At 31.0% G+C, this 14,567-nt stretch overlaps 1 protein-coding gene across 1 annotated transcript; it reads left to right on the top strand.

Moving 5' to 3' along the window:
• Positions 1 to 1,885: 1,885 nt before the first annotated feature.
• On the top strand, positions 1,886 to 10,550 carry LOC131847338 (acyl-CoA Delta(11) desaturase-like). Its single transcript, XM_059196905.1, has 7 exons — positions 1,886 to 1,983; positions 2,594 to 2,822; positions 3,341 to 3,471; positions 4,721 to 4,926; positions 6,965 to 7,150; positions 8,399 to 8,555; positions 10,216 to 10,550. Exons 1-7 carry the CDS (start codon positions 1,945 to 1,947, stop codon positions 10,387 to 10,389), a joined length of 1,122 nt encoding a protein of 373 aa, XP_059052888.1. The 5' UTR covers positions 1,886 to 1,944; the 3' UTR covers positions 10,390 to 10,550.
• The last annotated feature ends 4,017 nt before the right edge of the window (positions 10,551 to 14,567 follow it).

The following is a 14,567-nucleotide window of genomic DNA, read 5'->3' as shown; positions in this document are numbered from 1 at the left end:
CCACACAATCAAATCGTTTTTAAAGATAGGAAGCCATTTAAACCACAAAACGGGTAATCGGACGGTACAATTCCGGGCAAATTGCCTTCCAACAGCGCCCTACTTACCATAGGGATGCTTGAATTTTTTGGTATTATTAGGATGGCAGATTATTATAAATTTGAGTACGTACCGACTACAGCAATTTATATATTTCGTACATTAATTGCGACTTTAGATGATATTACTTAAATTTGTGGTAGTTATATAAACTATTGCAAGTAATGTATTCGGTTTACTCGTGATTGCCTTTAAAGAGAATGGTTAAAAATGTGATTACTTTTATATTGATAGTTTTGCCATGAAAATTCGATATTAAGATTAGAGTCAAGACGTGCTAGAAAAAATCTTTTTATCTTAGGACTGAATCTTTTTTATCTTAGTCTTATTGAATCATTTAATTTCCAATTGAAAATTATATACTGCAAATTATTCAACTCTTTCTTGAATTAGGGCATCGACATCAAAATTTAATTCATTTCGATTATTCTTTTTATGAGATAACATTGCTCTTATTCCTGTATAAAACAATAAGAAATACGTTCATTGTTACTAGAGAAATTGTCTGTTTCAGCGATACCACACAGGAAATAATAAAAAAATACATGTCTGTTGTCCGCCTTTTAACAATTTTTTAATAATGCTTATAAGGTCCGTACTAAGGTTCGCAACATAATATATAGGTATTTGTTCTAATCTAAAACGTCCTATAATGTCATTTGCAGAAAAATATAAATCTACCTACTTATCCAAAGATGCGCTCAGCTGAAGCATTATCATCGAAATATGGATTATCATCCAAGTGGAAATCCAACGGTCCCGATGCGAGCTCTTCGAAATAAAATCACCGTTTTGCGCCCCAGTTGTTAACCGGAAGATATTCCATTCATTCCCTCGTGTATTCTCCGTACAGATACAAAGAAGGCGTATGGATGATACTTCAGCCGTTTTCGCATAATCTCATTTGTCGTTAGTGTAATCTAGTATAACCTATTTGAGCACTCATACGTAAAAAAGTGTGTTTGTCCGTTCCGTATCCTGCAGCTGCCCAAGTAAATTCTGATAAAAAATATCCTCATGCTACAATCTATCTTCATTTTAAGTTCCATCAACATCCGTGCAACCGAGTCGTGAAAAGGTAACAAACACATAGGCACATACATACAGACAAATACACTTTCGTATTTATAATATTAGTTTACGTACTAGTATTATCTTATCTGTGCTATTAGTATGAATGTAATGGATACAACCATAACAGACTATATAAACAACTAGGTGTGTTCAACGGTTTGCTCCATCTTTTAATTTGAAAGAAATGTCGGCCATAGGACCCCGAACTACCAGATCCTATCGCACCCGCCCGCCCTAATACTTCTTAGTCGTTTAGTGTTTATTCTGTTTTTTTCTTTTTGCTCGTTTCCTAATAATCGAAGCGTGATGTTATATATTATATTATCAAATGTACTTCAAACCCAACTGGTACTTTCAGAATTCAAACAAAAAAACCGTATGTATCTGCTTCGTGAATATAGAATAAGTGTAGGTGTAGATGTAAAACATATACATACATATTGCCAAAACACTACATACACATACCCTATATCTAAGAATTTTATTTTTTGCGTTTCACACGATATTCGATTAAAACATAATGATGTAATCCATAGACATTAAAAAACAAAATTACTTAATTATTATTCATTTAAATTAAGAACGTACAGACTTTGTATCATCCACAATATAATGAAGTATCTATGTATATACGATTTAAATACAATCAGTCAAAAGAAACTTGTGTAATAAATTCAGGAGCTTAGTTTCATTAAACCATTGACCCATTACTGTTTGCAATGTAACTCATTTTGTATAATTAACTGCTTATAAATAGAGGTGAGGTGAATAATGAAATTATTCCATCGGGAACCGTGCTGTGTTAAACAAGTATGTTTATTTATTATTTTATACTAATTTTAATGTTGGTTAAGTGATGGTTTAACACACGGCAGTACTTTTTAATCACCGGCGGAATTAGAGGGGTTATATATTTCACATGTGTCTATGGACCGATTAAAATGCCGGTAGTTTTGTTTAAAAGTTGACAAACTAGTTGCACTTGTCGATTTTAGTTATAAAATGTTGTGGTTTCGATTCCCGCTCATTAAATTAAATCTATTTGTATTGTATTGATCTGAGAGTATCCTATGCATAGAGCTGGCGTCCTAGACCTAGGCATAGATTTAAGTAGATATGTAGAAGTATATGTAATATATTTGTTTTGCTCGTAAATATTTTTGTTTAATAGTGCTAGTACTCAGTACTCAATGCTCAGTGATTGACATAAAAATATGTATAAAATTGGTCAAATGGTTGTTATTATTAATTACCTGTTATAGTATCAGCTCATGTAGTTTAATATTACGCAATGAAATAACACGCAATGACTTGTCTAGCACTTGGTGTAATACATATCTTCGAACACATTTATTTATTAATAAAACAATTAGATTATATATCACAAATATATATTAGGTGCTCAATACTTTTATTTCAGATTATGCCACCTCAAGTAGATCCAATACCGAGTGGAGTTTTATTCGAAACAGACACACAGACTCCTGATCTCGGTCTCGATAAGGATGTAACCATATTGAAAAAAGCAACGCCAAAGAAACATGAATATGTATGGTTCAATATTTTTTGGTTTCTTTACCTGCATCTAGCTTCTTTATATGGAATGTACTTAGTATTTACATCGGCAAAATGGCAGACTAATGTTTTCGGTAAGTGCCAAATTTTTAACATGTCAATCAATATAGAAAATTATTTCAATCTGTATGCCCATTAAGTATTGTCTATTTTGCAATAACACAAAATCTTTCTAATTAATAATACTCGACTGTATTTTGTAACTCGACTGCTAAGAGTTCTATATTGAAACATATAGAAACTGATAGTTTCCTACAGCTGGTAGGTAAAATACGAATTAGATAACAACCATATGAACAAACTGTCTAGAGTTATTTTAAGAAACTAAATATAAAAAAGTTAATCCATGCTTAATTATGCCAAAATACCTTAATAATATCATTTAACTAACAAAGAAGTAAAAACTGGCAATAAAATGTCTAAATTAGTAAAAATATTACAGAACATGAAAATGAAATATATTTAGAGTATATAAATGTGATATCTACCATTTTCTTCTTTCGGTCTCAGTAGGTTTTAATCAGATCACATTCATGTTAGTCGCAGGTTGTGTTCATAATACAAAAATATAATTACCAATAATATATTTCAGCATTCGCAGTACATTTAATGTGCGCCATAGGCATCGGCGCTGGATCTCATCGTTTGTGGACACATAGAAGTTTTAAGGCTCGAACCCCATTAAGGATTCTCCTCATGATATGGCAAACCATGGGATTTCAGGTAATGAAATAAATAGACACTGTAATGGTACGCATTTTTCTACTCACCCTCGGTTTCAATCTTGATCAATGTCAGATTATATAATATTAATAATTTATTCTAATTATAGTGATGTAGACTTCATGTACGCACTTCTGTTCACCTACTTCAGCCGCCAAACATAAGCTCTAATACTTCGTAAGCTGATTAGAAATAAGGCAGTGAAATTACAGTGTACGAAGTCATGGCACTTTAGACCGACAGAATGGCAATGCTCGAGTAATTTGAGGTGTATCACGTAATGACAATTGAATCCATCATGCTGATCTTATATGTTGGTGATGGTTATTGCTTACCAGTAGGTAAGTTCAGTTTGTTTCATAGAAAAATAATTATTTTTACGACATCTAAGTAAGGCAGGTAATGTTTTTCAGAGGTAACATATAAATGAACAAGCCTGATGAGTTTGAATAAAATATAGTACCTATCATAAGATTTGTCTCGACTTTGTTATTTCGACTTTTTATTTGAACAACGCTAAAAATAAACTTCAGTGAATTCTTGGAAGAAGGTTATTTAAACAACTCTAAAAATATACTTTTTATTCTCTTTGTAAAAGGCATTTATTTTTAGCATTCAAAGTTTCCGTTTCAATATCAAATCTATTACTAAATTACAATTTTAGTTTTGTAATATTGGCCTAAAATTATCTAAATGGCCGAAACTGAAACTAAATTGTGGTGGCCAGTAATTAATAATATTTTATTTATTTTCGTAGCAAAGTAAAGGGAAAATTAGTATCAGATTCATTTGACCATGAAAGTAAAATTTGCAATTAAAATTTATGGAAAACTAGTGCGTTTACCGACGAACAACAATTCTTCTACTACGTTATAGGTTCTAATAGTTAGAGAACTTACCTACTTAGAGAGGTAGACTTTGTTAAAGGTCGTCTGCATACATATTTCAATCTCACTTATTTCGGCGGCAGTCTACTTTGCAGGATGTGTTCGGTGTATATATATTGAAAGGTGAGACAAAGCAGTGAAATTACAGGATATGGAAGTATAACATCTTAGTCCTCCTAAATTGCAACGAATCACCGTGGAGCTATTCATTAATGATACATATATACATATTTATATATGCACAAATGATAGTTCCCGCTTGACACCTGATGGGCCGTTATAATAAAAAAAATCGAATTACAAAAAAAGAACAAATAAAGAAAAATTAAATGCGTTGTAATTTACACATATAAAAATGACAGGATTGCATATTCGAATGGGCTAGAGATCACCGCACCCACCACAAGTATGCAGACACAGATGCTGATCCACATAATGCTGAGCGAGGTTTGTTCTTCTCCCACATGGGCTGGCTGTGCTGCAAGAAAAGTCCAGAAGTCATCGAAGGAGGCCGCAGAATAGACCTCACTGACCTTTACGCTGATCCTGTTGTTATGTTTCAAAAGAAGTAAGGTTTTTTTTATTATAATTTCTATTACTAAACGGTCATACCCAAGTGTCGTAATTTCCCATTGCCGTCCGAGATTTTGAATGCGTGTTTAAAATTTTCAAAAATATTTTTTCTTAACGGACGCTTACTTTTAAAACAAACCTGCAGGTAATGATGACAATTTAAATTTCCCAAAGTTACATTCTTAATTGTCCTTTGATGACTAACTACTCATAACTATGGTAATCACCTTATAAGGATAGATTATTTATCATTTATGACTAACTGTACTCCACGATTTGCTCGGAAGAATAAATTAAAAATATCCTATGAGTATGTATCCAAAGTATAAAATATTTGCGTTTCACTTTTTTTAAACACTTGCTGTCTACACTCTTCAATAAAATCACAAAACAGATCTTAATATGTATTAGGTATTCTGTGTGTTTACCTAATGTATATTATATGATACATGATAATATTTTTAGTAAATACTAATGAATAATTTTATTAATAACATTCCAATGAAAAGGTTTTTCGATATTACTACTTTATTATTGATATTGACGATCGTGTATTGATATAAAAAATCAATATTCTAAGGGAATACATTTTATTAATTGAATATTAATAAAATATATTCAGTATATCGACTATTAAAATATACATCTGATATTTTATAAAGCATTTTAAATTAATTAAGGTATTTGATTAAACCTTTAAAAAGATTCCCAAAATATTATATTGTTAGATTTATTATATGCATAGTTATTAGATCTATTAATTTGGAAAGTAGAAACTATTTATTGATCTTTGCCTAGTTGTTTTAATGAATAAATCAAATAATATCGTCATACTTAACACCTATATTCATATTATTTATTACTACGGAGAGCGCGGCGTCAAGGAGATAATAAACAAGTTTAAATCCCATGACGATAACATCGAGTAAGATTTTCTAGCCATTAAACATGCACATCACACATAAAATAACAAGACTTGCGATAAAATAACAAGAGTATAGTATTATTGTACAAAATCAAAAGTATACTGCTAAATAACTACGAACTAATTCATTAACTGTGGACATGTAATTCCGTTATATATTAGAAATATATAATTATATATCGTGGTTGGTAACACTTAGACTTCTTTATACAGTAATAATGTGCCCTACTTATACATATACGAGTATATCAAGTATGTAAAATTTATATAGGTACTCAACATACATATATGTAAGACATTCTTACTACTTGTCTACCAAATATAGTTTATTACGATGTAAATACTACAAAGTTATAAAAAAGTCTTCGTATGATACTAAAAGACACTATTTACATTTATTTCAGTATTATTGTTTTGTTTTAAATATTCAATCCATTTACTTGTAGTAGGGCGCGTACCAACCTAATGTTGAGGAGTCTATATTTAGTACTGGTTGTCATTTATCATTTCAAAACTTTTGCAAACAATATTTGGGACAATAATAAATACGATTACAGCTGTCAGGCAAGCTAATCAGAGCAATTTTTCAACTGTTGTACTCGAGTCTACCACGTTACGTTTTACACAAAGTATGCATATATTACTTACCTATCAGAATGTATTCCCTATCCACTCTATTGCCAACTTCTCCACATGCATTTTAAGTATCGCATTATGCATTCTACACCATCTTGGTACATAGGATTAGCCAGTATGTGTATCATTAACTTTAATATATTTTCACAGAAAACGTACCTAATACTCTGTTGAATCCCATTCATCACAAAACTTCGGCTCCACTTTCTGGGATACAAGTTATATTCAAGAATAAAAAATAATTACGAATAGGCTTGATTTTAAACCATTTTCTACTGAATCCATTATTGTTAAGTTTGCCGATGTTTATTGGAATTTTTATTAAATTTGATTTTAGAACCTTTTTGAAACGATTGGAATTAATTCCGACCGAAGAAGTAAGTTTAAACTTACTTCTTCAGTAACATCATGAGGATAGTATTTACTATTAAACTTAGACCAACATTTTGTAAAAAATAATATTCCTTGACAGGCACTACATGAAAATGATGCCTTTCCTGTGTTTCGTACTGCCGACTATCATTCCTGTTTACTTCTGGGGTGAGACGTGGACGAATGCATTCTTTATTCCAACTATACTAAGGTATACAATCGGAATCAACGTCGTGTGGAGTATCAACAGTTTCGCTCACACATTTGGATACAGGCCATATGACAAGTAAGTAATTTATGCTAAGAGGTTAAAGTTGAACGTAATGTATTATTTACTTATTTAGGTACTAGTATATTACTGGATAATTTCCAAGTATGTGTATTACGTTCCTCCATAAAAAAATATTTCAGGTTGGTTACAAATAACACAATCAATTATTTTTGTAGATACTTCCGTAAAATTCTTAAGTTTGTACATACCTATACACGTATAATATGGTCTCTGATACTTTTTAAATAAATTATGAGGTTGAAGTCATGTAATTCATATTTCTACGTGAATAAATAATCATCTTTAGATATAATATGAAAATTAAAATAATTTGACTACATTTCAAGTATCAACATTGTGAGCGTTAAATATAATATTGTATATAAAAAATACACACTGAATTATAGAAGAATAATATAATGTTCTAAAATTTTCCAAAGTTTACAAATATAGGCACATAATTATAAATGTTATATAAATTATTGTTACAAAGTTTTCAATTCCAACTTGAGTCAAAGTTCGCCTTTAATTTAATTCATTACCTACCTATCTAATTACACGTTCAGATATTGTAATTTAGAATTGTGTAACAAGCTTATTGTAATTATAATCACAAAATACCTACATGCTAATAAGAAATGTACTGAAGTAACATAAACTAAAGACAAACACGATGACTGGTAAAAAAAATGCCAAAAACTAACTTAAACCAATTAAAAACAAAAACCGTTCTCCTCCTCATGCTGCACTATTTCTGAGCACTAAGTTATCCTGTTTCCATACCCTGCGATTTCACTGTGTTTCCGACCGCAAACATATAATTACAAATAATAAATGTACGTACCTAAACGCCACATCACTCTGTGTCAAGTCTAATCCTCGAATCAGGACCTACTAAGTTAGACATAAGGAACATTTGCCAACATCAACCAATATGTGCAAGTCATGCCGTATCTCAGTGATCCAGCGAATTAGCACACCGATTTTCTTCGTGTGGTCACGGATTCGATCCCTCGCACTAAGCAAGAGTATGATTTATGGTATTGGTCTAGGTGTTTTATATCTATATTATGTATGTTTTTAGAATAAAATATATCTATGTATTGTAGTACCCATATCACTAGCTCTGCGTACTTAGCTTGGGACTGGATGACGATGTGTGAATTGTTCTGGGTTATTATTATTATCATGAGAACGAAATTGCGTATAAAAATTAATTTATAAATATCCATATAACTTAAAGTAACATTTCAATCGTTATAGATCGTTGAATCCACGCGACAACATTGGCACATGGATGATTTGCGTGGAAGGATTTCACAACTACCATCACACGTTCCCATGGGATTATAGGGCCACAGAGTACCCTTTTTACAACATGCTTACACCAACAATCGTATTCATTGATGCTATGGCTATGGTAAGTGGACAAAATACACACCTTAAGGAGTTATTGCATTATCATTTTTTATGTAATATAATTAGGGTGGCAAACAAGATATCGGCTCACCTGATGGTAACTGGTAATCATCGCATGTGCATGTATATATATTACATGCACAGCACCGCCGATATCAATCTATCGATCTAGTGACGATATCTGTCATACCGCTTATGCGTTGTTTTTTTTACGAGGACTATAGTGTTAAGCCTGGTATGTATATATATTCTGTAATTTCACTGCCTTATTTGACCCTTGACCCGAAACACAATATACAATATTAATTAATTTACACCAAGTGCTTGGCGGCTGAAATACATAGGTATGTAAGACTGAAATAAATATTTTTTACGAACTTATCCCCTTTTACAAAGTTACATGAAGTACATTAAAGACAAAGTTGACGTTAAGTTGTATCAACATTTAAAGAGAACCTCTAAAGCATGACTAACAAGACGTCCGTTGACAAGTAGTAGTTCTTAACGCGATTGAGTTATAAAGTCTTAAATAAACAGGTGTTAAATTTAACATGTCCTTAAATCTACTTACATATATAATTGAATTTATAAGTCTATCGATGGTCTAGCTGTTTATTACACTGCTTTACTTCCGACGATCGCGGTTTCGATTTCCCGCACAGTACAAACATTTGTATTTTATTCATGTGGATGGTTGTTTGTATCGGTATGGGTGTATTCTATGTTACCTACATGTATACAAAAAAATATCTAAGTATATATATGAGCGATCTAGTACCCATAATACAAGCAATGCTTACATTGGGACTAGATGACGTGTGGATAGTCCAGGAGTACTATTATTATTATTACTATTACATTATTTCAGAAGGCTCCACGCGGTCACCCCAACTAACAAACCATCGTGGGTAATTTGCTATGAAGGGCTAATGGCCCAATTTCGTCCTCCTCATTTCATCCTACACTGTTATACACATATACACACTATTAGTTCAAGTGGATCACCATTCCAAAGTCATCCATTAAAAACCTACCATCATCCCTATTTCCACATAGTTAGGCAATTTGCACAAAACGTCTAACATCGTTGGATAAATATAATGCTTTAATATCTATATCATAGGTACTACCAGCTGCTATCATGACTTTTATGGCGATGGATAAAATAAAGCGTACTCCGCTATAAATTACATTTTTATTACTCTTTTGGTGACAGATTAATCAAAAAGACAGAGACATATATTTAGGTAGTAAATGGCATTAGGTTGCCATATAATGTAATATACGTCCTTACAAACACTATTTAAACTATATTCTCTTTTGTATACGTTATACTTCATAAAATATTCAGTAAATAATTAAATTTTAAAATATCGTTTAATTAAAGTATCTATATAAAATAAAAAAATAGTTGGAATAAAAAGTATTCGACAGCATGACTATATTTTTATTTCTGTATTATTTTGAAATAGTCAATGTATTCAAATCATATTCTCTACAAATTTTAAAAATATAATATTGTAATAAATAATACAATATTATTTAAAAAGTAGTGTTTAAGTTTGATATTCAGTAAAAAAACACCGAATTAATAAATTATAATCATTAAAAGGATAGATAAAATTAACTAAACCAAAATTTAATCTCTATTTAATTTCTAGATCGGCCAGGCCTACGATTTAAAAAGTGTATCACCAGATATTATAAAGCAACGTTCACAACGAACGGGAGATGGTACACACTATCTATGGGGTTGGGATGATCCCGCATTCACTGAAAAACTTAAAGAAAAGTACGGACACGTCGACTGCCCGGAAGAAAAGAAGATGATATAACTACTTATTAATTCAGGTTACTTTAATACACAAATTAATATCAGAGCTTATAATAAATACGAATTTATTGTGTATATGAGACAGTGCTATTTTTAACATTTTGTTACTTATACAAAAAAAAGTGAGTGGAATTAAATTCTCTATGGGTTAGAGAAAATGTACATTCTTGTTTTATTTATTCTATACAAGAAGTTTTTGTTTTATTCAAGAATAAAGATTAGAGAATTATTAAAATAAGTCAAGTATTTTTTGAGTTTATACATTACAAAAGAATTATTACTACTTGCTTCACACCCTAGAGTGTATACATAGTAGGTATAGGTATGTTATATATGATGTTAGATTAAATGTATGTCTAAGGTAATGTAACTCGAAAAACTTTGTGTATCACGACGACAAAATTACTTATTTTCAGAGACTACCATTCTAATATTATTTTATCTAATAAAAGGTTAATACACTATAAATTACAATTTCTTGTACAATCGGTGTCGAAATATCCAGAAGACGCAAGGAATTCAGAACATTTCGCGTAGCTGTGCGCCCTGCACCCAACGCTACTCTGAAAAAATAAATAAGTAAATTGAAACCAGGTTAAAATCTTTTTCCGGTGTCGGAATCGCAGCTGGCGCCTTCGTAGGCGATAAGCGAAAATCGATACACTGCCTTCTCCATTAGTGTGGTTAATTAATGCAATGCAATCATGTACTTAATCGTGTGCCGCAGTGTAATAATACCACTCATATAAAATTCGTAAATGATAACGATCATAAAGATTTCTTTTTTTAATGCCACACAATCAGAAAGTCGATTCAAATATAAGATGTAATTAATAATGGCAATTATCGTCACACTGCAAAATAGTAATATATAATAAAAAAATAATATAATAGTAAATAACTTTAAAATATGCAAAGATATTTTTGCTATTTTATTCGTTGTTTCTATTTTACTAATATAGAATTATTTTTTCAGAAATAAAAAAGTCAACAATTATACCTAATATAGATGTTACTATGTAATATTATGTTATCTGTGATATTATTAAATGTGAAAGTTCGTAACTTACTTTTTTATATCTATTTTCTACAAAATGATAACTACCTACTTAGGCGTTTAAATTCGGATTACGTAAGTACTTTGGATGGTCTATTTATAAAAAGCAATCAGATTCCATTACTCATACTCAAGTTAGAAATACTATCATAACCGAAGGGGAAAACATTATTCCATCGTCGTTAAAAAAACTACAAATTTTTAGATCTACTCGTGTAACCTGTCGACTGTATGTAAAATATAAGAAAGCAGTTTATTTATTGCGGTCATTAAAAAAGATAATTAACTACTGATATTGATAGGTCGAGTAGATTACTAGTGTTAGTATAATAATACTAATATTATTACATATTAATTATTTCAACGCCCTGTGTCAATATTCAATAACTATATTAGGGTACTGGCACCAGTAGTCAGCCTTTTAGTGGTAAGTCTGGGTTCAAACTTATATAAGAAAATATTAGAAATAGTAAATTGAAAGTCTTTTGTATAATTTAACTTACTCATTTATTAAACTTTGTTACGAAATCAACAAAAATTACAAATTTATCCTTTAATAAAGTGAAAAATACTTTTTAACAAAATAAGGCACTTTTCACCAGTGCTCAGCCGCCAAAAACTAGTACTCAGCCATATTGCCACCAGTGGTCAGCCTCTCTTAAGATCAATAGTTTTAAGCTTAAAGATTAAGAACATTAATAAACAATTAGTCCGGTCATAGAACCTAAAAGGACTTAACTGTGCCCTAACAATCACAACAATCAAATACCTATCTAACTTATATTTAAATCAGTCGGAAACTTCTTTAGTAACATCAGTATTTAAAAAGATTACAAGTTCTTCTTCTTCTTCTTCTTCTTCTTCTTTGTAAAAGTCGCCGATTAACAATTTTTTTAGGAGCTTATCTTCCTTACAGGTTTCTGTGTCAGGAGTTTCAGGAGATAGAAGTATATTACTGAGAATTTTAATTTTATTTTCTTTTGATTTCCACTAAATCACAGCCTGTCTTTGTGCATTTTACACTCAATTCCTTATCATATTCATAATTTTTCTTCTTTGTAGTCTCCTTCACTTTACTTTTGGTAGAATCTAGATCTGCTTTTTTTCTTTTTTTTTGTATAAAAAACTATATAAAAAATAATTTAAATATGGACGGTTGAATACTGGGTCTACTTTCACCAGTACTCAGCCATGTAACAAACTCTAACTATTTTAGTGGCCGACTATTGGGTTTTTGACAAACAGCGTTAAAACCAGTAGTCAACCAGGGGTGGTTGAGTACCAGATAATGTATATAAAAATGGAACCCAGTAGTCGGCCACTTCATTATTTAATAATTCTTAAGAAAAACATGATACTTTTCATTGATTACAATGCCAAAACTATTAATTAACGTAAATTTTAATACAATGTGGCCTAAATCTAACAAAAAGATGAAATAAATTACCATTTCTGTGAACGCTTCTCACTAATAAAAAAATGGCGCGCACGCCGCATGTCGCCTCGTCAGCCGATGACGTCGAAATAGATTCATATTTAATGTACTTCACAGCCACGTAGCTATTATGTTTGGATTTAATTCTACCAATGAGAAGTCATAGAAGCAATTTAAAATAATTTGATTAGGTATTTTCTGTTATAGCGCTATTCCTATTGGTTTTAAACCGAAAAAGGCTGAGTACTGGTGAGGGGCCGACTACTAGTGCCAGTACCCTACCTACAATGTAATATTTAATGCGAAAGAATCATGAAAAGCTGTCAGATGATTTGATAGTAAGAATAAATTTCGGTATAGATATATTTTAAGTATTACATTATTTATTTCTGTCTTTTTTAATGTCATCCTATAAACAAACACTTAGAAATATTAAACTATTTATTAAAAAAACACTTCGTACATAACATAAATAACATTTCTACGGCACTACGGCAGGAGGAATCGGGGGGCAGCAGTAAAGCGAGCCTAATCTCATAAAATATTTTTCTATTGTAAAATAAAGCCAACTAAAACATCTACATATTACTATCTCATTATAACTTTGAACAACGTAATTCTATGGAAAATTGGATACAGAAGTATACTAAAGTCAATGAATAACTTATTAATGAAGAATGTTAATAGGTATGCCAAATCGGTCGAAAGTTTGATATAGTAAAGTTTGTATGTATACAAATATACTAGTTTTTGTTTTAGTCAAAAATATCTATTAGTTTTGATTTTATAGACATTTAAACTTACGATAAATTTCGAGTCCCGCTAACAGTCACGTGACGTGTGACGTCATTTTGCAACGGTCCGCTCCGCTTAGTAGCGATTCATCAGTATTTTGTTTTGTTTTCATCCGAGCATTACGTTATTATTCAATTAATTATTGAAATGGATGAGGGATTCGAAAAATGGCAATCGGATAATATGCTTAAAATAGATGCAATAATGGTTGCCCATTATTTATCAACAAATAGTGATTTCGTTGACGCCGAAATACGAGGAATAAAAATGCAAAGGCAAGTTAACTTTTCTTGCTATCTAGAAAATAATTTATCTGTTTTAATGTGTTTTGTTAAAAGAAATACCCAACTGATGTCACATTGCAAGTATTGTAACTCAAATAGGCAGAAGTACCAAACCTTTTAAGTTTTACGTTATAGACAACAAATACGTACCTATAGATATAAAACTCTAACACAAATCTGTGTTAGAGTTTTATATCTATAGGTACGTATGTACATCTGTAAATATAGGTACCTCTCTTAGTAAATTTAACTAAACACATATATTGATTTATACTGGGTTGAACAGATGTACTAAATCTTCTTTAAATTTTGATTTGTCTTATTAATAAAATACGTAGTAATATTTATTTTTATTTGTAACTTATTCCAAGTCGGCAAGAGACAGCTTTGGTGATGATGCTATCGGTTACATACAAGTAAAAAGAGCAAGTGATGTTTGTATGGTTAAATGCAGAATCACGCAGATAACGTGTGGTACGTACGCGAACACCGCGTACCACACGTTATCGTTGCAGTTTAGAATGTAATGAAAACAACCAAGACATTTTAAACGTAACTTGCGAAGATTGTGCCGCCAACAGAGGCTGTAAACGTACTATAGCATTTTT

The sequence above is a fragment of the Achroia grisella genome, unplaced genomic scaffold (assembly GCF_030625045.1).
Source record: "Achroia grisella isolate CSIRO2021 unplaced genomic scaffold, CSIRO_AGI_Agris_v1 utg5201, whole genome shotgun sequence".
NCBI lineage: Eukaryota > Metazoa > Arthropoda > Insecta > Lepidoptera > Pyralidae > Achroia > Achroia grisella.
The sequence above is the reverse complement of the archived record's forward strand: the minus strand, read 5'-3'. Positions and strand labels throughout refer to the sequence as shown.